Source organism: Amphiprion ocellaris, chromosome 5 (genome assembly GCF_022539595.1).
Source record: "Amphiprion ocellaris isolate individual 3 ecotype Okinawa chromosome 5, ASM2253959v1, whole genome shotgun sequence".
Taxonomy (NCBI): domain Eukaryota; kingdom Metazoa; phylum Chordata; class Actinopteri; family Pomacentridae; genus Amphiprion; species Amphiprion ocellaris.
The window spans coordinates 19,613,059-19,637,540 of record NC_072770.1 but is presented as its reverse complement, the minus strand read 5'-3'; the positions used below and the strand labels follow the sequence as shown (position 1 = coordinate 19,637,540).

At 39.4% G+C, this 24,482-nt stretch overlaps 1 protein-coding gene and 1 long non-coding RNA gene across 3 annotated transcripts in view; one reads left to right on the top strand and one right to left on the bottom strand.

Annotated features, from left to right (window-relative positions):
* Window positions 1-397: 397 nt before the first annotated feature.
* The window catches only part of LOC111586039 (A disintegrin and metalloproteinase with thrombospondin motifs 9), a 54,050-nt gene continuing 29,965 nt past the window's right edge, over window positions 398-24,482 (bottom strand). Inside the window, exons 29-40 of one of the 2 annotated variants that reach the window (XM_035941846.2) lie at window positions 20,131-20,301; window positions 17,909-18,085; window positions 7,719-7,889; window positions 7,327-7,521; window positions 6,677-6,806; window positions 6,175-6,269; window positions 5,468-5,562; window positions 5,207-5,340; window positions 4,758-4,849; window positions 3,841-3,945; window positions 2,729-2,837; window positions 398-2,537 (exon numbers count right to left, since the gene is read on the bottom strand). In XM_035941846.2, the coding sequence (XP_035797739.1) occupies window positions 2,748-2,837; window positions 3,841-3,945; window positions 4,758-4,849; window positions 5,207-5,340; window positions 5,468-5,562; window positions 6,175-6,269; window positions 6,677-6,806; window positions 7,327-7,521; window positions 7,719-7,889; window positions 17,909-18,085; window positions 20,131-20,301 (1,455 nt within the window). In that variant the 3' untranslated portion in view covers window positions 398-2,537; window positions 2,729-2,747. Of the gene's footprint in view, window positions 2,838-3,840; window positions 3,946-4,757; window positions 4,850-5,206; window positions 5,341-5,467; window positions 5,563-6,174; window positions 6,270-6,676; window positions 6,807-7,326; window positions 7,522-7,718; window positions 7,890-17,908; window positions 18,086-20,130; window positions 20,302-24,482 lie in introns of both variants that reach the window. The other variant, XM_023295717.3, reaches the window with a different exon arrangement.
* On the top strand, window positions 17,960-21,134 carry LOC129348982 (uncharacterized). The gene is made up of 2 exons (XR_008601757.1): window positions 17,960-18,100; window positions 18,228-21,134. It is a non-coding gene; the product is annotated as an uncharacterized LOC129348982 (long non-coding RNA).

The window sequence follows — 24,482 nt, the reverse complement described above, 5'->3', positions numbered from 1 at the left end:
TTAAAAACTGTGTCTGGAGTAGGTCTTTAAACTGTACTCAAAAAATTTGATTCCTTCAGTTTTATTTCCTGCCTGAATCTGTTCCACAATAAATTCAATTCATTTAGGAGAACCTGTGCTGACGCCTGCTAGATGGCCTGATAATTCACTATTATGAACACAGACAGAGAAGAGATTAGATCCATAAAACATATCTGACAGACTGTTATGATGGTGTAAAGAGGGTAATCAGAATTAAGCAGAAGTGTTCCGGAGCAGGAATTTTACGGTCTAAACATTAACCACACTATCAGCTTTTCGTGATTTTTACAGCCGGCATCCCAGCCAATGACACAGCAAGGGCAAGGTTTAGGGGGAAAAATGATATATTAGTGTGAAAAGCAGACGGACAAGTGCGGCGCGTGTCAGACATTTTATTAATCTCCAATCATTGTCTTATCCGGTCTCATCCATAAATCATACTTTTCATGTGGCAGCACCAAACTCTGCTTATACAGTTTATGCAAATATGACACATTTATATGTACAAATAAATGCATTCATAAAACAAGAAATGTGCTGCCAGATGGTTCATTTCATGGCAATACGGTGTGGTAATCCATAGTCAGTATGGAAAAGGCTAATGTACATTCACAAGAAAAGGTAAAATAAATACTTGCATGTAAAATAAAGAATATAAAAAGAGACTTTACATTGTTAAAAGCTAATAATACACATTCAGTTGCCTGATAAACACATGGCAAATGTGTCAAATAAGATAAATACACTTAAATATAATAATCCCTTCATTTATGACACCTGAGAACTATATTGGCTGAACTACTTTCTGATATTCACATTGAGAAGTGCATTTGTCAGCTGAAACTGTCAGTAAAACACAAAATATTTTCTTCCCCGTGTCTTTTATTTTTGTTTCATTGCAGATTAAATCTGTGTTAAATTCCCTTTTGACTGAAGTGTGCACATTATCACTTAAGGCACCGGAATAGCACCATACAGAACAGCAAATATGGCTTCTTAATGAGTTGTACATATATCTAAAGTACAAATCTAAATCTAAAGAATAAAATGAATAATTTCTTTTTGCATTTTCGTCTACACTTTTTGAATTCTTCTGCAAATTTTAAAACAAAACAGCTCACAATACTGCAGAACAGTGGCGAAAGAGATACAAAAACATACATAAAATTTTAAAAAAGTACCCTGATATCTTCACAAAGAACAAAATGCTCTAAATTGGAGCTTATGTACAGTTTGGACAAAAAATCAAACAAAGATGGAGAACAGAAAGTGAGGTACAGGAGACAACGGTTTACAAGCAGCATCTGGACAGAAATCACGCTGCAGGGCCTGCAGGTTCAGCAGTTTGAGAGGTGTCTCCAGGGTCAGGTTATTGTGTTATATCTCCAGAGCATCTACTAGAATTTTATTGGCCTGAGGAAGTTTTGAATTCTTTCAAGCTGCTGCAGATAAGACAACCGGACTATTCTGTAAAAGCTACAGGCTAATGGCTCCCACTGGTCCCTGCACACTACCTGGGAGAAATGCAGGAACACACAGGAATTTAGGTCTCTGATGTCTGGCAGCGTAATCTCTGTGGGTTTTGTAACCTATACTCTTCTCTTCATGATCCAGTAATGTATGTGTGCATGTGTGTTATGCCTCAGTGTATTTGTCTATGGATAAACCTCCTGCATATATCTGGGCGATACATTCTAAATGGTATTTAGTTAGAGACTGAAATGACTCCATAACAGTACTTCAAATTACCAAAGCAGTTTGGCAGCAACACCTGGCGTTTTCCTGCAGTGTGTAAGTGCTGCACCTGACACAACAGCTGGACAGATGCAGATGGGGCAGCGAGAACACAGTTTAGTTGGTTTGTGACACCTGCTTTTGGATTTGATCAGTTACAAACAACGTTTTAGAAGCAAACCCAGAGGACGTGTACTTTCACTGTTTTTAAGCAATGAAATTTGTAGTTTGCTATCTAATGCAATAGTTCCACACAGCTAGGAAGTCCTGACTCTCACATCTGGCTAAGAAATACATCCTAAGTAGGAAACTGAACAAAAAATAAATTAAAAAATCAGTATGGTTATACTGGGTATGTCTACCATGTGCAAAGAAAACCCTGCTTGGAGACACTTCACTGCATAAGAACCACAGGACTGGTGACCATCACAACAACAACATCATTGGATAAAACAACTGGCTGTAACACATGCAATGTGGAGTAATGACAGCACTAAAAAGTTAAATAGGCTAATATACAAAATGGAAGGCACACTCTGGCAAAAATCTCATACACGGCAACTGGTTGGTGTTTGCTACTGCAACTCTTAAATTACACAAAAATATAAAAATAAATGGTGAGTACAATAAATAAGACATTTTATCCTGTTATTTACAGTACTTACACCTGATTTATTTACACTATACACATGCGATTTAAAGAGGTTATGTGAAGGATGGATTTGAGCTCAATGCACTGGCTGTAGCACCAAAGAGGAGTGATGTGTTCACATGATGAGCACCTGAAGATGAGATCAATGGAAATGGATGCAAAAAAATATAAAAGACACACACTCACTCAATCAGTCATTAACAGCTCATCAATCTGCACACTAGTATGAAGACCAGACAAAAGAAAGTTCTGTGTTTTTGTGATTTGAAGCATTTGATATTCGTATATGTACTGTTACCACGTTTCTAATGCATTCCACACCTGTTTGATGGCTTTAGATCTATTCCACCATTACAGGCAGACTGCGGCCAGAGGACGGTGTACATTTGCCACAGTAGCCTCCACACATTCCTGACACTCTGCTGCCATCCTGAGGACACAAGCAGAATAACATGAGCTGTGGAAGAATCTATTTCAGGAATGTACTTTTACATGCAAAGAAAACGAAGAGTATTAGGTTTGGTAACATAGCTTTACACAGGCTAAGAGTAAGATAATATTTCATCAGCACCACAGCTGCTGTCATTTTTCACCCGTCTTGTGGAAATCTCTAGTCTTTTCCACCTTAACACTGAAGGAACTGATATTTGGAAGTCTGAGAATCTCACCACTTTCAAAGTAATTTGTGGCGAAGTTGTTTTGGTGGTTCTGGAGTCTGATTTCCCTTAATAAAAGGCACACAAAGACTGAGGCCCACCAAGCAGGCTGTCGCCAGGTATGAATGAGATAATAATCACCCACAGCAACAAGTAGAGAAATACAAGCTAATTACTCATGAGCACTTCACTAGCATCATTTGCATGCAGCACACTGACGGTTTCATACAAACCTGTACAAATAAAAAGAAAATTGCATCAGGCGAGTACGCCAAAATCACTATCCCACGACATGAAAGACACAGTGTGCTCTAAGTGGTTTGTCTGATCTTCACTGGAGTGCTGTCTCCATCCCACTGTCACAACCAGGCTTTAGTTAAACTGCCTGGAGTGCCCAAAGTGGGCCAGCTGGCTTTGGATATCAGGCTGTGAACACTTTTTGGCATCGCTGCCGCCTCCTGTTTTTGCCTTGCCAAAAAGTGCGCTCCAGCCTGATCTCCATTTCAAAAGTGAAGGGTGGGGAGGCACTTGAGAGAGCAGCTGCCCGATAGAGCTCCTTTCTCAGCAGGTTTACAGAGAGAAGAGGAGCTGGGAACACCGGACCGACTTGGGGTTAAACCCATCTGGTGGTTTAAAGCCCAGAGGACATAAGGGAGAGGAAGGAGGGACTTTTCTCCTTCTGCCATATGATTCTGAATATTTGAATACACTGTCTCATTTTTGCAGTTATTTTGTGAGTTTCCTCTTGGCTATAACAATGTTTATGTGACAAATTACCTGTGATTTTTGTATATTAGCCACTGCATAGTTGCCCTGGGAGACCCATGAGGTGTCCTCAGCTACCTTAAAACCTGTTCCTGACAGGTTTAACCTAAACCGACCCTAAAAAAAAAAAAAAGAAGAGACAAACAGAGAGAAAAAGTGTAAATTCAATATGACAGTGATATATGTGGAAAAAATAGAAATAACTGAATATTGCCATGCACTTTGATACACTGAGTTTTAAGGGTCAGCACCAGAAAAAAGGAGGAAGCACAACATAACAAGGTTAAGAGTAGGGAAGAAGCTCAATTAAATTAATAATTACATCCTTCAAACTGCAAATATTAACTTTGTAATTTTCAAATCTGTTTCATTTTACAAAGAAACCATCTAACTGTATTAGGTATAATATTCATAGAGTATTTATTTGTATGATGACAAGGATGGACAAGCATGGACTGATGATAGGTACAATGATGTGGTTAAAATGCATAAAACTCAATAAGAGAATACATACAAAACAGCACAGAACACACACACAAAAAGAAAACAGACAGAACAGATCAAGACACAAATATCTGATCAAAGCAGCACACAGACCATATTGTCGAAGAGGACAGGACGAGGTACAAATTGCAAAGCTGTACTTGTTTTTTGGATGAGACATATTCTAAATTTATCTAGGCATGAAATGACATGGTAGCTAATAGCACCTCTGTCACGGTAGACATTCTGACAAGTCGTAGCAGGAAAAGCACAGGTGTAATTAATAACACTAATAGAGACTACATTCCTTTTAAGTTCCTGGTTTAATGTATTCCTGCTCATCTGAGTGGCTCCTCTTGATAAAACTGAGCCATCATTGATGTTATTTGTTATTCGTCTCCTGGTGCAACAAGTGAAATCGTTTTAAAAGCTGTCTTTATTCTCACCTGTGGACAGCGGGCGGCGCTGTAGCAGTCTCCAGCTGTAGCAAATGGAACACTCTTGCCTTCGCGGGTGACAGCAAAATTCCAATCGGTAGCTAAATATCAAGATAAAGCCACAAACCAGTCATTCGTGAAAATTTCTGTCTTGAAATTTGCTATGATGGCTTGCATTTGCCATAATGACCAAATATTAAGGTATTTGCAATAAATCTTGCCCTCGTTTTAAGGTCAGCCAAATGGCAATAACAGGATGATTCCGTCTAGTTAGAGCAGTTTCACTTAATCCCCTCAAGCCTTGTAATTGTGTGTCTCTTAAATGAACCTTAAAGACATCTTGAGCCCATTAACCCTGTAGAACATGGACATAATTAAATGGCAAAGGAAGCTCTCATTTGGGAGTAATGTAGAGTTAACATTGGCACAGGATGCTGCTGAGATTGTGGGCAACTCACTGATGATGTTCATCTTCCTGAGGTCCAGGCGGACTTTGGAGAAGGTGGTGATGCCAGCAGCAGTGTAGTCTCTCCGACAGTCACAGTCGTCTCTTCTGGAGCCATTGGCTGGACACTGGGTGGGGTCATTGAGCCTGGGAAACACACACGTACATAAAAGATACCTTAGCTCTTCACACTTCTGTGGAAGTTACAGCCAGGAGTCAGCTGGATTTTGTAATGAAACAGGCTGTGCTCATTGTTATCCTGTTAGCTGTTTACCTGAAGCCAAAGATCTCAGAAAAATTCTCCCCTTCACCGGTTGTCAAGGTGATGTACTCCTGTGGAGTTTCTGTCTGCATTCCTGCACAGTAGACCTGAGGGAAAAAAGGGCAAAGGAGGAGTAAAAGGGGAAGTAGAGGTGGGAGACCAGATGGAGGTGGAGTAGTGGGGAAGTAAGGGTAAAAGAAAGGCATGGAGGTGATAGGATGGTAGAGAAAAACAGCAAATTACAGAAAAGGTGCAGATTTGGAAGTGGTGAAAAACAACAACAACACAGGATGTTACAATGACAGTGTCAAGGCTACAGACAAGACATAAGATTGTGTGTATATTGGAAAAACACAATGCACTCAATCACGAAAAATGACCTGAGCTGCCCTATTGTGCAAAGTCATTCTGAAAGCAGAGAAAGAATTTCCTCTGGCACTGTGTTGTGAAATGTGCTGCATCTATTTGCAACCTTTTACACGAAGCCACAGTGCCAGAAGTATGCCTAAACACATGCAGGCAGAGATTAATTTTAAGCACAGAGACACATGTAAGCAGTGCAGCGAAACATTATGTTAGTGTTTAAGTCATTTGAAATGTCAAGAGAGAAAAGAGAGAAGCCTTAACAAGTGTCTGGTACTCGTCATAAATAAAACCTGTTATGGCTTCACAAGCTGCGCTTTGTGTACTGATGAGGTAATAGGATGATATTATCTTACCTTGAGTGCTTTTCCTTGAATGCTGAGAAAGTGTTCGCTGTCTGGGATGGGACCATTAATGCTCAGGATGTCTTGACAGCTCATAGGCAAATGGCCTTGAGACACAAAAAGAAGTAGAAATAAGTAAGCATTCAGGAGTGTTGTATTCAAAGATTTCACACAGGACAGGCACTCGGGCTGTATACACAGATGTGCACGCATCTTTCACAAATTTCAGCAGTTAAGTCAAGTGTGGCAAATCACTTCATCGAATCAAAGAAAACCAAAAGCTACCCACTCTTTGATGTCCCTTGGTACCATAAGGGAAATAAATACACTGAACAGTAAATCTTTGATGCTTGCCTCGCTTCATAAATATTTCACTAAAGGCCAAATTTCTGAGATGACCGAGTCGTGTTGAGCCATACCTAATACTGGAAACTGAGATGCTTTCATTTGGCTTGTATCTAATCCTGGTAGCCTTGACTTTGGTTAAAAAGAGCAGTTTTCTTGCAACACTCACAGCTTGGATTCCTGCAGACTTTCCTGGCTTCTGGCCTTGCATCTTGAGAGCACCTATTGCTTTGTTGACCATCTGCTAAAACACACTGCACCGTCCGCTCCGTCACTCCATCCCCACAGCTGACTGAACACTGAAGGGAAGCAGAAGAAGCAAAACGGCGTGAAAGTCAAACATGTGGATGACGGTATGTCCAAAATTTTGATCTTCACAGTGACAGTTTGAAAAAGATCAAGATTCATGACTAGAATTTATCATTTGGGTTCGACAAAGGTCAAAACTTTTATTGTTTTAACATAATCCGCAAAATGTAGTCTTATTTATGCAAAAGAAAATCCTAAAACATATACAAATAGCTAATTAAAATTCATATTTGTGCCTCTTGAGATTAAAGACAGCTAAGTAACGTCAGTTAATGTTGACAAATGTAGCGTAGTTTGCGAATGGATGCCTGGATAATGATAGAAAATCTTTTAATCAGCTGCAAAACTGGGGGAAAATACTTTAACTTGTATTTATACATTAGTCAGTCTCTCGTAAAGCACAAAGCCTTTGATTATACTTTTCAAACTAACACAACAACCATGTATGTCTCTTGTTGCTGAAATACTGAAAAATGACGAGACAGCATTGAGGAGCATGGACTCGCTCACCGGTCCCCAGATTCCAGCCCTCCACTCCTGTGGCGATGGGCACGGGTCCAGATTACAAGGCATGTAGCTCTCAGGGGGGGTCCCAGGGCAGTTGGACAAAGACTGATGGCCGTACTCATAGTTGTCATTGTCCACATGCACCTCACTGCAGGAGATCAGACGCTGGCGGTAGCCCTGGCCACAGCTGGCTGAGCACTGGAGAAGAGAATAAATCACTGGCATGAAATAACAACAGTGATTTCTGGCATTCCCACATCACCGGATTGAAGGATGGTGATTTACATGAGCGGTCCTCATGAAGAGTAAAGTACTTTCTGCATAAACCAAAAAAATAAGATCTCAGACCTTTCACTGATCATCTAAATGCTACACACTTTTTTTCTGCCGCTCACCTCAGTCCATTCTCCTGTGATCCAGATGAATTCACAAGCATGAGTGTTGCAGCTCTCTAAGTGTGGTGGCCTGATCTGGTTCACACAGTACATCTCATGGACCTCCTGCTGGTTGTGGTCTATACACTGCAGAGCTCGTTGTCGGTGGCCCGATCCGCATGACTTACTGCACTACAGTGGAGACAAGACAGACACTGGTGTTTTACTGAGATGCCAAATTATATACGAGTGGTATTATGAGAAACACTGCAACATTCCTAAATTATAGATGCAAAATAAAAGGTATTTAAAATGTTGTTCTTTGGAATAAAGTGGATTTAATTACAGTACACAACAAAAGTGAGTAGACATCTGTGCAACATCACTTTAATATCAAAGGACTCAACATTCACCTCCCAATAACTGCAATACTACTATGGTGAGGAACCTAATGCAGTAAAAGTCAGTCCACCTTTCATTACTGAGCTTCAAACCTTTCATTTTTTAGCTACTTCATATGTCCACCTGTACTTTTGATGACAAACTAAATCCTCCTCAGCATGGGTGATATCAAACTTTCTTGAGAAGTGTTCTGCCATACTTCAGAGACTACTTTATTCAGTTGCTCTTAGCTGAAGGGTTTGTTGTTCTATCTTTCTCTTTAAAATACCCCAAAGGTGTTCTAATGCATTAAAGTGAGGCCACAAATTTGGCCAGGCCATAATTTTTTCTTTTATAGAAACTCTTAAGTGATTTTGGCAATATGTTGTGGATCATTTTCATGCTGGAATATTCCTTTTCTGTCAAACTACTGGAGACTAGGAGCCATCTTGACATTATTTTGGTTTATCCACAGGCATCTATGGTGTCATCCACACACACTTGCCACTTTATTAGGTACACCTGTTCAATTGCTTGTTAACACAAATAGCTAATGGCCGCAAGGCAATGCATTTAGGTATGTATACGTGGTCGAGACAACTTGCCGAAGTTCAAACCCAGCATCAGAATGGGGAAGAAAGGGGATTTAAGTGACTTTGAACTTGGCATGGTTGTTGGTGCCAGATGAACTGGTCTGAGTATTTCAGAAACTGCTGGTCTATTGGGATTTTCACGTACAACCATCTCTAGGGTTTCCAGAGAATGGTATGAAAAATAGGAAATATCCAGTGAACTGCAGTTGTGTCGATGAAAATGTCTTGTTGATGTGAGATGTCAAAGGAGAATGGGCAGACTGGTTCAAGAAGACAGAAAAGCAACAGTAACTCTAATAACCACTCCTCACAACCACAGAATGCAGAATACCATCTCTGTATGCACAACACATCGAACCTTGAACAAGATACAGCAGCAGAAAGCCACACCAGGTGCCACTCCTGTCAGCTAAGAACAGGAAACTGTGGCTACAATTCACACAAGCTCACAAAGGAGATGATGTGGCCACTAATCAAGAATTACACAAAGAGAATTTCTTTAGCCTAGTGGATCACTGCATAAGCCAGTTCTCCTGCATCTATACGGAAGGATGATACTCCTTACTTGTGGATTTCTTTCACGTCAGCACTACTACAAAGCATTTTCTAAAATCACTTAGGGCTGTTGTGAGTGTGATTCTTAAATCATCAAAACCTCCTCTAACCATACGGGCAGAAAATATTCTGTCTACTGAATGAAAAAAACTATTGTAAACTGTTTCAGGAATCAAAATAAACATGGTTGTTAGAAAATTAACGCAACAGAAAAGAGTCATAATGAGTCAGACAGGTTAAAACTCAGGGTTTTCAAACACTATGGTTGCTTTAACATTAACACAAAGCGATAAATAGAATTAAAACATGAATATATTCTAATGCATGAGCTGCACCGTCTTGATGCTTGTAACAACTGGTAACAAGTCAACTGCACCAGGAAGCATTTGTGGGAGAAGTTTTTTTCAAAACTTTCTCTCTATGTCTTATGCTGTACAAAGTGATTTTACTATAATGAAGACAATATTACTGATTTTAAGGCCTCAGATATGTGCACCAACTGTGAATTGAAATCAGAAACTCTGCTCCACTCTTCCTGGGACTGTTTGAACCTTCAAAAGCTATGATTCGGCTGGGAACAATGTTTAACTGCTGTGCATATTTCTTTATCTCGTTCACCTTTATATTCAGAAAACTTTATTCAGAAAACTTTATTTTATCCCCAGGGGGCAATTCTAATTATATTCTGCGAGAAGGTATGAAAACCAGAGGAGGTATGCACCGGCAGAGATAATGTTTTTTCTTTTTTTGAAATGAAAAAGGGTTTTGAGCAATTACACCTCCCAAAGATTGGAGGGCCACAATAGGATACTTATTTGCCCTTTTTAAAAAATTGTTGATTAAATATAGCTGTTCGATCATTCTATAATAAACATAACATTATTTTTTGAAGTATGAAAGGCATATTTATTTATTTTTAATTTTAAGAAAACTTAGTTTTATTTTTATTCTAATTATTTTGCTGATATATTAAGTTGAGCTATTTTATGTTTTATGGGTGAACGCTTGAGGAACTCACCTCTGACTGTGTTCTGTATAATAACCTGTTGGAACACCTAAAAGACAACAGAAGTCCAGGAGAGAGCAATATTTCATGCACCTGGTCAGGTTATTCTTTGTCTTTGTCTGCTTACACACAGAAATCCAAACAATCACATTTGTTGAAAAAAGATTAGGGAAAATAAAAGTGTGCAAGTCAGTGCAAATATGTATATTTAGCAGAAAAAAAAACTACAATTTTCTTTACTACAAATTAACTTGCAAGTGTTACTAAACAGAAGCAATGATTTTGAGGAAATCTAAAGATCTAAATGGTATATGGTAACTAAGGTTTTTATCACATTAGACATGCACTCATGTTATTTGAGGCAAACAACATGAAGTAGCCTCCAGTTTGGGCATTACGGGGTTTTCATCTGCAGCAGACCGGAACTGTTTGCTTTTAAAACCATCCATCTGTCTTTGAAACCAACCAGCCTTCTCCTGAACTCACTTCAAACTGTTAAAGATGCCACCAAATGAGACAAAACACTGTTGTTGACTGCTATTCTCAGTGGTACCTAAAAATAATCTGCTCCTGCACAGTGCTTCACAGTGTAAGTCAGTAATACAAAACCATCTACATGTTATTATACAGCTTTGGGTCAAAGGATTTCATTGACATTTCCTGAATTTCACCATGAAGAAGAAAAAGACTGACGAGTCTGACGAGTTCCGTACATTAATTATTAAAATATTGGAAAGGTTTTGCACTGTTTGATGATGACACCCAATTGATTTTCTATGAGATTTCACCTTTGCAGAAACATATGATAAATTATAGAGAGTCAGTTACGCTGTGTGGTTACTGTCATTTGAAGCCACACCTGAGCAGAGTAACTTAATGGTCAAGAATTTGTCTCTGGACAAACAGTTCAAATACTTTTTGTGGACCTCTGGCTAAATTAAACCCTTTTTTCAAACCACAACTACAGAAATGAGATTCTTAATTCAACTTTATACATTTTACAAGGAAAGATAGCATTTAAATTGTGATACATTAAGAACAAATAAATATCAAATTCTGTAAAAAAATCATTTAAATTGATTTTGATGCAGAAAGCATGTATATTAATTCATAAAAATACTCTGTAGAGTGGGGAAGAGAAAACATATGAATAGGTGGATATAATTCTTTTTATTTTAATGTAATTCTGAATTTCAGTCGTGAAAACTCTTGGGAGAGGAAAGATATTTGGGAAAAATTGGGAAATATAATTTCAATATTGACTGTACTTTTCCTATGTTTGTGCCCATTAGATATGGTGCAACGTGAATTTGATAAAAGTTTTTCCCAAACAATACACAAATTTCACACAAATTCCAACGCTGAATTTGACTCAGTTTGGTAGAATAACTTGTATATACTCTAAGTCAAAGGTAAATAATATGTAAAGTAAATAAACAACAAAAAGAGCTAATGAATTTGTTATTATATATAATTAACAATGTGTTTGTATATGTATTTATCCATTGTAAAACATGAAAGTATTTTAGGAGTTACTGTACTTTCATTGTACTTTCAGGTGGGTGTCCTGAGCAATAAAAGGACATTTTAAAAAGCCCTTTTAGTAAGCGTTCCAAATTTTAATCAGCTGTGGATTCCAAACCTTTTCACATATAATAAGCTTTTTCACTGTTTACTGTCTGTAATAAACTTTTGTGGTCATCTCCTCTGTATAGTAGTGGAACTAGTTGTTATCCATCCCAACTCCAACTACTATGAGGAGGAGATGACAAAGAAAAGGTTACTATTAATAAAAGGACAATACATTTCTCCACTCAGTCTCATGGGTGTGAAAGTTTTGTCAATTCTCAAATTCATCCAAAACTATTTTAGAGAACTCAGTTTTGGGTCTAAAATAACAATGAAATCTGAGATGATGCAATGACACCACTGTTTTAAATAACAGCGACTGACCCACAAACAGGTAATAGTTGGATAGTCATGAAATATTTTAATAATGAAATTCTATATTTGGCTGTAACTCTGAGCACCATCCACTCTAGAAAATAATCTTTGGAATGTCTGAAAAATAAATAAAAACAACAAAATAACATGCCTGTTTGCATCAACCTTTTTGAGTTATTAAAATATAATGAAATTTTGTTCAACCAACAAACTGCATGAAGTGAATTGTCTTTTGAACAACAACAGGTAGAATGTGATGGAGTTGTATGTTGTGTTTGTTCAGAGAAGCAGAAACATGCAGAAATATAATTTCTTTTGAAGTGATATTGCTCTTACTTTCAAACAACTACAGTTAGTTATTTTTTTCTTTTTTTATTTGTTTTTTAATGTTTTTGAGAGAGAGAAAGAGGGTGGAAGGACAGTGAGAGATGGGAGGGTAATGGAGAGAAAAGTAGGTGGTGGGATCTTGGAGAAGAAGAGGGATGAGGAAGAGGAGGAGAGGATGGAGAGGTGGGGGATAGAGAAAGGATGAGGAAACGATAGAGAGGTGGGGGATAGAGAAAGGGTGAGGAGAGGAAGGAGAGGGGAGCATGATGAAAGAACCGCCTCCTCAGACTTGCTGTCATCGTCACACTTCAATGCAACCAACTCCAGCAGCCATGTTTCTCTTGTTTTTCTTTTTTGCGCCTTTTCTCTTCCTCTGTCTTTCCTGTCAACAGTCTTTTGAAGAAACCAAAGAATCCCTTGTTTTTCTTCTTTTTGACAGGCTCTTGGCTGTCCATCTCTGGGGTTCCCTGTTCCTCCTCAATTTCTTTTATCTCCTCTTGTAAATCTTTGTCCTCATCTGGCAGTTTGTGGTCTTCCTGCACTTTTTCCTCTTCCGGCAGGCTTTTTTCTTCCTGCAGTTTGTTGTCTTCTTGCAGTTCCTCTTCCTGCACTTTTTCCTCTTCCGGCAGGCTTTTTTCTTCCTGCAGTTTGTTGCCTTCTTGCAGTTCCTCTTCCTGCACTTTTTCCTCTTCCGGCAGGCTTTTTTCTTCCTGCAGTTTGTTGTCTTCTTGCAGTTCCTCTTCCTGCACTTTTTCCTCTTCCGGCAGGTTTTTTTCTTCCTGCACTCTTTCATCTACCTGCAGTGTTTTGTCTTCTGGTAGGTTTTTTTCTTCCTGCAGTTGTTGTTCCACAACCATTATATTTTGCAGTTCAGTACTCTCTTCCTCCTTCCAGCTATCAAGTGTAGTGAAGAGTCTGTTATGAAAAACAGCAGGTGTAGTGCTTTGCAGATATCAGAATCAGAAAAATAAATGGAAAATACTATAGCGTGCTCTATATCTCCTGATTGAGACTGCATCTGTATTTAAACAATTTTTTAGTCACTGATCTTGTATCTTTGTCCATCATTGCAAAATCTAATGTCTGATTTTTTCAATTCCTGTGGCAACTGTTGACCCATGGGTCCAAAATTGATGAAGTTCTGTTGCTAACATGCCATTTTATCACAATACTTATATAGCTAGACTGATACTGATTGGAAATCACAGGTGTACTCAATTGTGTTTCAGTTATGTGTCAGTCTATGCAGTTTTGTTGCACTTTTCTACTTTGGGATTTGTATTTTCAATGTAGTTCTTCTAAAGTATTCATTTTGATTCATGCATACGAGGAAATACTGTACTTTCCAACTTAGAAATAATGCTAATATTCAGATACAGTTTCAAATCATTTGTCATGTAAGTAATATTGCACTCCTGTTGGCGGAGTCTTCAGATTAACCAAAGTAGGGGCTCATCATCACTCATTAAGGTAAAGGCATCAATGCTTTAAAGCAACAAAAAGGAAAAGTAGTTAAGCAGGACTTTCACTATTTTGGACTGTGGATGAAAAATGTCTAAACAGTAGATAAGACCTGAGACAGCAATGTGGTTCTGAGTGGAAGAACCTGAGCTCGGGACCTAGTCAAGTACTGAGTAGAGATTGCACAGCTTGTAAGTCCTGAAACTGTTTACACTCCATGCCAACAATGTGTCTGATACAAAGTCTGAGGTGAAATTGACGAGCAGTGTGATCAAGTGATTGCTTAAGTCTTAATATCCAGACACTTATTCTAAAAGGATATTGCAATATCTGTGCTTTTAAGGAATCAATTAGCTATTTTTTATTGGCAGACACCAATCATCTTATTGTTAAATAGATAAAACTTGTGCTGTACACTTGTGTTTGACCTAATACAGAACCGGTCACTCCTATAGCAGCTACTAGACAATACCTGATACAAATACTGTATACTTTTTAAACAGTTGGCAGAAAGGTAACATGAACGATAGACTAACATCTGTATAAGCAAGTTGCAAATAAACACCAGTATCTATGATAATGGTACAATAATCTAATGGTAATTGCATAATTGTGGGTTCAGCCTTTCATACCAAAAATGACCTATGTCAGATTTTCAAAAACTGATAACCAGCCTAAAACCTACTCTCCTACACTGGAAGCTTAAAAAGTCAAACAGTAGCACTGTGAGATTACTGACTGGTTGTTTTCTAAATCAAAATAGGGGATTCCAGCGTTCTTGGGAGACAGCGTGTGTTTCTATGAAAGTAGTATTACGTCACAGAATCACCATAACAATATTTTATTACATCTACGTCCATGTGGTAACTCAAATATTACGGCAATCAGATAGACGAGTCCAACACTAAACATCTTAGCAAAGACTCAGAGTAGTTTCCACTTGCGTCAGAAACACTCAGGGCTGAACATTGTGGTATTACGACTACAGAGAGTCCAGCTGGTCTTCATCACTCTTAATATGCTGAACACTGTCAAACAACTGAAATACCAAGAACTGCTGTGTTGAGCTGTGCTATGCTGACAGGTACTCAAGTTTTAGTGTGTTTAAGTAAAACTGATGGTAGAAAAGGACAGTAAATATTTCATTCTAATACACAGCTTAGATCTGCAGGGACAAGATACATGCGTAAAAGGAAATAGCACTGATGTAAGACGTAAGTATCTGATTTGTAGAGTCAGTGTGAGAGCATGGAATACATCTGCATGTTAACCCATGCCAGTTGCCAATTGTATCTGAACTGTTTTAATTACATCCAGCTGTTAATTGGGACACCCAAGCAGGGACCTACAAACACTTCTCTAGACTAATTAGACTCTCCTTTCCGAAAGGCATTTCATGCTGCTCAGTGACCCAGATTCAACATCCCTTGAACACAGTGAAGAAGAGACTCCTGCTGCAGATGCCTGTTCTAATAGCCTAAGCAACAAGGATATGGAGCCTCTGGCAATGAGAAAATTGCTGACTGTTCCCCAGCAGGAATGCATCCATTAAAGGTAGCATAGGTATGAGTGCAACTTCATATTAAGGAAAACTTTTTGAGCAAATAGTAACATCACCAATGTAAACTGTAAACTAAAAAAAATTCAATATTACATATTGTCAACTGTGATTAAAATATATCAAATCAACAAAAAATACATTACATAATAAGCATTATTGACTAAATGGCAAACATTTAAATGTTTAAAATTATTTATTGTAGTTTCATTTTGAAAACTCATCTGCTTTATCAGGAATGCTCAAGGTTTGTTTTCACACCAGAAAGAGATTTTATTGATAATACTCTACAGTGTGATCAACGCAGACTGTATATGAAAGATGGGCGTAGGAACTGGGGCGTCACCCATTTGTTTGTGGAGGTGCATGTGGACGTCGTAAAGCCTTGAGTTTAGAATTGAGTTGTTTTTTAAAAAACAGATTTGACAATGAAGACTTGAAGTTATCGACTGCGTGCATAATCTCATTTGGAAAATTTTTACTGAGGTAACAAATCAAGTGAGAATTAGGGTGATTTTCTTATACGCTTCAGTACAGTCTGGGAAATTTTACAACCAGATAAGTCGCCCCTGCTGGTTATTAGAAAGAATGCAATATTAAGGCATTTCCCACATGGGCTTCACTTTTTTACAATCTGTGATGGCCAGAATGGAAAAATTATTATATCACAGACCTAAAATTATTGTCTTTGAGGAAAAATTACTGTGTGCTAGTTAGAATCAAGAGAACAAATTGGCCTAAGGTAAATGTGTACTTTCAGAAAACATTGTCTAATTATAATAGCTTACAATTACTTGCTCACTGAGATGAATGACTGCTTTAATCTAGCCTGAAAAAAAATCAGGCTTTATCTTGTTGAAACAATTAAAGTCACCGCTTTTGTTCAGAATGTCAACAGGTGTCAATATTGCTAGGTGACAGGAAACATATTGTTTAGCATGGAACAGCTGGTGATGCAAATAGGAAGTCCTCCGTAGGCCAGAGCGTCTCATTTAAAAACATTCGGTTCAAACCCTTTGCATCCCTTGTTGGCCACATCCTTCAAGTGATGCTGTCACTGAATCTGGACTGTTAGCTCCTGGCCTGTTGCACTACATCTCCTCCTTCCTGGCAGTAATGACCTATTATATGCAGTGTAGTACTTCAGTTCCTGCACCCTGATTGGCCCCTTTGTCAATCACTGCATCCCTTGTCCTGCCTACCTCTCCAGAGCTATCAGCTGATTCGACTAGACCTGACTTGTGACCTCCAATCAAGCCCCACATCTGATTTCGAAAGAACTGTCAACCCAGCATTCTGGGCCAGTTTTTGTGTTTGGTATTCAGTTCATCCATGTGTCTCTTCAGTTTGTTATCTTTGTATAGGATCTATTTAAGACACTGGCTGTTTCATTTGAGGTTCAAGGCTTAATTACCAACAGTGTGACTGTGAAAACCTTTTGTGTTAGTAAATCAATGCTAGCCTATGGACAGGGGTGGTACTTTATCTGTATTTCAGCTGGTTAGTGTAGTTAGGTTTTTGGTTTTGTGGATATTTTCATTAAGAAGTATAGATATACTCAATTTTCAAGAAGAAGCCGGGTTCTATTTATTTGTTTTGTTTAAGTAGCACCCTTCACCCATAGTTCCTCATTTTTGCGTTCTTTTATAATATACACTTTTGAATTATTTTATAATATACACTTTTGAATTAATCACCTCTGTTCACTCCAGCCAGACGACAGAGACACAGCTAACGACTGCAGTGGAAATAGTGGAGTGGCAACAGGCGCAAAGAACTCATTAAGTCTCAACAATTTGATTTTAAAAACGAATTAGGGAATAAAGGATGTGACTCCACCCATTTCTAAAAGAAACCCGCCTACTTCAGAGAATTAACTAGAGAAGGATTTGGATGGAAAATGACAAATCTCATAAGAATTGACAAAAACTGTTCACATAGAGACAGTAATGTGAATTCATATAGGACTACATCACTCACAGCACAAAACTGAATGAGAAATGTTTCTTTTTTTTAAATATAGTCTTTAATCTACTTTCACTTGGTCTTTGCAACCTGCATAAATGTTTGTATAATTAACAGGATCTGACACCCACGGCAGCGCATTTTTAAACGCTTCAGTTGCCTCTGAAAAAGCACAGGAACCATTTGTTAATGACAGGAACTAGGCTTGGGCTTTGTTGGGTGAGAGGAGGGAAAAAATGTGATTCTCATCAGGGGCATGAAGCAGCTCGCCTCCTCTCCTCCCCTCTGGCCTCCTGACAGGCAGCAGCGCAGCAACGACTCAGGCTTCACCACAAATGACAGAGCAAATTTCATCCTGCCGGGGTGAAGCAGAGTGAGCTAAAAACTACTTGTTTCAGCTCACCGTGGTCGTCATTCTTACCGTCTGCCAGTCTCCTTCTCTCCACCGGTACCGGGAGGGACAGTCGGCCACCCGGCAGCTCTGGCTGGACGCCGGTCGGGAGCGCTGGGGACAGCCGCTCTCCAGCGCGCTGCGGCGGTCACCGAGCTGACAGAGGACCTCCCGGCGCTGGATGCCGTCGCCGCATGATGCTGAACACTGAAATCAGAGCGGGTAAGAGTTTTGAGGAAAGCAAATCCAGACTTTTTGACTTTATTAGTTTATAGTTGTGCATCAGGTGGACATTATATTCCCTTAATATTGGTACAGTAATCATGAATGCTATTTTACTCTTCATTAGATCGTCTGAACTGATCATCACTGTATGTCATCTATTTAAGGGAATGAATGGCCATTAAATTCCCTCAACATACATGCATGGATTTAATGGTAAATTATTTTTTATTAGGTAGTCTGAACTGATTCGCTATATATCATTTACTGAAGGGAATGACAAACTAATAAATGTTATATCTTATTCTATTGTAATTATCATTGGGTACTGAGTTGTGTGTAGATGTCATTTTAGAACCATTCAACTTTTATTAGCTTGTTTTTTTTTACTTTGCACTTGGTAAAACTTAGATTTATCTCAACAATATTAAATAAGATGCTTAGAGATGTACTTTTCCCCCTTGACATTTACCAAAGTGTGAGTCCTCTTGGGTCTACTGGCTTTTCATCAGTTTTTTTAATGATGGAGATGATTCATCCACTATGCATATTTGCACCATATTGTTTATACTGATTGACATATGAGGATGTTAAGATAATAAAGCCTCCATGTTCATGTATAAGCGATATGAGTGACACTGACATCCGTGTTGCAGAAATGTGAAGAAATTAAAGTTTGCATCTTGAAAGGGTCTGATTAGTCAATCTGTGTGTGATCAACAACAAAAATGCTTGAGATCAAAGCCAGATTTGCATGCAGTAATTTGAAACACATTTCTACCGAGAACAAACAGAAAGAGAGGGTTTGGCTGATACAACTGCATGCAACAACGTTTTTTAAATTGTTTTCAGCTTCATATTTAGGCTTTTGATGTGATTTTACACTAACTAATATCTGACTTGTTTCCTTTCAAACAGATGCTGTTCCTTCTAAACAACCTGCACTGCATTCATGTTGATGTAATTCTGTTGGATGACATTTTTACTATGTAATAACAGCAAAGGAAGCATTTTTGAGGTACACTGTGACAGAGAGTAAGATGTACTGCTGTTTCTGTGTCATGGTTTTAAAGATTTGGACAAGAATGTATAAAAGCACATTGTCTGCTACATATGTATTTACATGTTCATTCACAAGCTAAAGCGTTTGGACCCTGAATCAGCCTCACGCACTGGGCTGGACTTTACTAAGAGTGGAGTATCGTTCTCTCCTGACATGCATCCTGCTCCACAGCTGTTTAGGTCAGACATCCTCTCTGACGTATGGAGCACAGATGTGTCTCGGACTGGTGGGGTGAATCCAGAGAAAGAGGACAGGAGAGGAGAGAGAGGGGAAAAGAAACGTACAGCACAAAGTGAGGGAAAGAAAATGGGAACAAGCACATGGCAAGTTTTGCGGCAGCCCAAGTGCACTTAGTGACTTTGTCTGGCAGGATGATGTGAGTGAAATACCTTTAGTAAGGCATTCAACGGAAAGACCCACATGTGGTTCACATCGGGGAGGCAGAAGATAGTGATGAAAAAATAAAAGAAGGGGAAAGAGAGCTGGGAAGAAAAAGTGTTCTTTGGGGGAAGGCAACAGTGAGAGAGGATAAAAGGGACAGAGAGGAGAGGAAGGTGAGTGCCAGAGGAAGAGAATATACAGAAGATGAGTAGGGGAGATTTGCACTGGCTGGACTTCAGATCAAAAAGCAGAGTGCACATCCCGCCTGCTGTCTAGCTCAGTGCGTTATAATGTTCCAGCCCCAGAGCTTACCACGTCAAACTGTCTATTTGCTGCCACCCCAGGCCTGTGCTGCACCCCGACACACCATCATGTGATGTGTAAAGACACCCTGCCTTAGTTAGAGGCTTAGCATGCTGCATAAATGCAGTCAGATTCAGCTGCACATGTTTCACACATATGGACATAGTTGCCAGCAAGCTGGTAAGCATTAAAGTGCAAAGGGAGAGGAAAAAAAGCCGACATGTCTGGCAGCGTGAGAACAGAAAATTGAGGAGTGTTTTATGGCAAGGTCAGAGAATCCTACCTCTCCCCAGTTTCCAGTCTTCCACTTGGGGCATCGTCCACCTCGGCAGCGCCTCTGCTTGCTAGGTCTGGGGGACAGTTGCTGGCAGTTTTCTTCTGGGACGGGACGACCCGACTTGGTCACACAACTCACCTTACGGGACTTGACACCTCTTCCACAGGAGGCCGAGCACTGCAATACGAAGACAGAGAGGTAATTAGAAATCGGAAGTTAGATTTTGTAAATGTAAGAAAAGTGCATGCTCCAAATTGAGAGAATTCTGATGTGTCTGGATGAGGTTTAATATATTGAATATCAGATTCATCGGAAACTGAATCTGCATGACAATAAAAAGCAGGTGTAATTAAAAAAGCATGGTTAGTAATTCATTAAATGGTGGATCTTTTTTTTTCTCCTGATAAAAACGAACGTGAACATTTGTGACCCAGTTACGTATCAGCAGCCGGACCAATAGCAAAGCGTGAATGGTCACCCCGGCAGCAGTTTGTTTCACCTCCGGGTTCACCGAGTTACTGAAAGTCTAACTGGGTGTGACAGGCAGACACACACACAGCAGTGTTACAAGAGGGAGTGGAGCAGGGCCAGGCTGTGCTCAGATAATCAAAGGGGGCGTCGCATACGGGGATGGATGGGAAGCGACAGGCTCAGAGTTGAACGAGTGCGTGGCCCAGCGTGTGGTTCTGTCCTGATCAGCAAGGGACTGTGCTGGACAGGAACATGCTGTGACCTCTCACCTCATTCTGGGAGGACCAAAGGTAGGAGGGCTAGTGGAAGAAAGGGACGACTAAAATCCTCTTTATAAACACAGGCGACTCACATCCCAATTTCATCTGTAGTGCATTAGATTTATCGGAACTGTGTTATTAGTAGCTCATTGATTCAATCAATAGGGACGAGATTCGGCTTAGCTTTTCACCAAGAGGAAGAAAATGAGCCATAGCGACTTTGTATGATTGCTTTGAAGATATTGTGCTTGAATTTGAATAAAACTGGAATTTACTGTGTTGCATTTGTGTCTTTTTCTAAGATAGCAGCCACGATGAATAGTAGCACATAACAGAAGAACTTACTGAGAATTATCGGTGTCAAAATACGAACCACTGACTGCTGCAACAGAATTAGTAGTTTTTAATGTTACTGGCTGACACAAACACGATACACGCATTTGTTTTAGATGAACTGTGGAGAGTTAGTGTGTAATCACAGTGGGGATTGGACCTTCTAAAGGTTAAAGTCATTAAAGAAAGGCATTTACAGACCGAGACATTCTTCCTTGCTGTTGTTCAGTTCAAACCTCAGGTCATTCTGCAGTACGTTCTTACGCAGGCTTTCCTGCTGTTGCACTACACTGAAATACTCACACAATACCTTGAGAATTGGTACAAATAGGCCAAATTGAAACATCAAGTGTGTTATCATTCTACCACCTCCCACCCCCATTCCAAAGCGGGGTTCATTAACTTTGCCCACAAGGTCTCTGGACTTCTGTAATTATCCAGTGCACAAACACAAACACTTTTTTCACAGTCTTGTCCTCAACATTTTCCATTTCATTAGATAATAAAAGGGAGGCACCTTTTATGTGAAGTGCTATGAAAGACATGTTGTTGAGTGGCGCTATAAAAATACAACTGAACTGAAACTTGAAAGCATGATTTTATTTTAGATGAAATAATGCACATTCCACATAGCTAATAACCAATCTGACCTGGTTGAATTGGCTTATGAACACAGTTCGAATACGTTTTTGCCATCCTTGGAGTTTCAGACACGCATCCACAGCAACAAAGCTTTAGTCTGCACTATGATGAAATGACCCCAGCCTCCATTGTCTGCACAGTGTTTTAGAACTCTATTGAACACCTTTTTCATAGTTTTTTTTTAGCTCTGGATCACAGGCAATTTCCCAGAAGTCGGCCTGTGCTGATGGGATGAACCGGGAAGGGGCCCCTCCCCAGATCAAAAGTGACCTCTGACCTGCCAGAGCACCGCTGCATTGTCTTGCTGATGCCTGCCCTTATTTGAGTCACTGTCAGTGGCCCCCACAATGGTACACTGTCATCAACCCGCATTAGACGGCAGCAGAGGGGCCTGACAGGAAGGGGAAAGGGGCGCTAGCGACTTCATAGCCCAGCACGCGTCACCAAGCATCCCAGAAAAAGCCTGGGTATGCATGAAGAGCGAATGAGCAAAATATGCGAAATGGGAAGTATACTGAGGCTCTGTCACACAGCACAGCGATTTAGCTTGACAGAAAAGGCTTTGAACTCCTGACACAGATGGTAAAAACATGGTTGCTAACAGAGGTCAGCAGAGGCCCTGACCACATAAAATAACAAGGACATTGCTCGCTGATTTGTGTGTTTTCATTCAGGGAAAACACCCCCTTGAATTGAATGGCAGGGAGGACAGCTTTATAAGCTATTTGCCAGACGTCTTTTTAAATCTTTTACCCATAGGTAAAGTGCTAAACAATATAGGCCACTTCCGTATCCACAAACACACTGTAATTACCGTAAAGCTTGAGTTAGTGATGTGGAGTTAACTATTTCAATACAGAGCTTAGCAGCAGGAGTACAATGTTGCAAGCAGCGAGGCTATTAGTGTTAATGAATGCTGTTAAAGGGTGGTACTTGGATCAATTATCTCAGTTTCTGTGTTTTTAAAATAACCTGTCCACGGAAGTTACCAGCAAATCAGATTATTTTCCCCTTTCCCTCTAATTTTCTGTGACCATGTCTTGGCCACTGCATGTGAGAAAAAAATGTTTTGCTCAAGTAAGAATGAAAAAAAGCCTTTGATAGTACCTCTACTTCACTTTAATCGTAACCTTTTCTGGAAATGAACAGAAATCCAACAAAATCCATAAAAAATTAAATATTGACATAACATTATAATGAGTAAACAATAAATACAAGTAATTACATAAATATACAGAAATATTCTTGAAACATAGACTAATACTGCCATTTGTGAATAAGAGACATACATTATACTTATTTCAAGAGCCTGTTGATATAGTGTTTTTGCAAGACTGCTATTTGCACAGAGAGGTTAACCACAAAGAGTCAAACTGCTAAGACTGGAAAATGAAAACTAAAAGGGAATGCTAGCACAATTCACTATGATGTGTTAACACCGTGTTCTACTTTCACTGATTGAACCTAGATTTGAGTTTACGCTGCCTTACAATCACACATGGGAGGCATTACAAGCAATAGTGCTCATTAGCAAATGATGTGTGGTAAAAAATGTACTCACTGCTGTGTTAACAGGCCCTTAAAATAAGGTGTGATGTCAGTACAGACATTTATGACCAGGAGGAGTCAACTGGGTGGGCTGCAGGCAAAGTTGCCCCTAACCACAGATTCTGGATCAGTTTTCACTGTAATCATGGAGATGGTAAGCATTACAAGGTGGGGGATGACACACACACATCAGATCTGTGTTTAGGGCCATCAACTGCACTGGGTAGCCTCAACAACTCATGCTTAATCTTAGCCAGCCAAAATCTCTCCAGTGCAAGGGAGAGAAAGATACGGCAGGGGGGCAATCATAACAGAGACTGAGGTAGACACATTAGGTTGGCTCAGAGTAAGAGCTCTGGATACAAAACACCATTAACTTCCCCTGTGGTCACAGGTATCACATGTTCAAAGTACGACATTTAACAGCCCATTTTCTTAAAGGTTAAGCAAGTTATTTGATGGACAATCAAAGACAATTCAAAATTATTTCATCAAATCTGTGATACACTTTGCATTTTGCTGATCAATCTGATCAGTGCACAAACTGCTCATGGAAAGAAATAAAAAAAAAGCACAGAAGAGGCAGCATTGAGAAGCAATGTGCCACAATGAATACCTAACCAATCAATAATGTGATGGTTTATTTTTGATATTCATATCTTATATCTCCCTTGTTTGGCCAAAGCACCACTGTAGTGTAGGTTATCATTGTTTAATGGCTAGTTGAGTTGTGTTTTGTTCCAAGTGAGGTATTGTTGAGCATAGCATAGCATATTTAGCAACTCCAAGTACTTACTGTACAAAGCAAACATTGACTAACACAATATAAATACACTCGTGTCAAGCACCTTAGAAGCAGAGAGCTTTAAAACTATTGTTTTGGCCACACTAAGGAAATCTGGGTCAAAACTCTCTGCCATACTGGAATACAATGGCTATTAGTTCTAACTACCACAAACTCCATGAGACACTTTATTTTACAGTGCTGGTACAGCTGCTGTTTCTTGGTCTTTACTGCTGATACTGGACGTTTCAGGCACTTCTGAGTTAACATATGTCTGCATCAGTGTCATTTTAGAGCAACGCCACTGCTGATTTCATAGC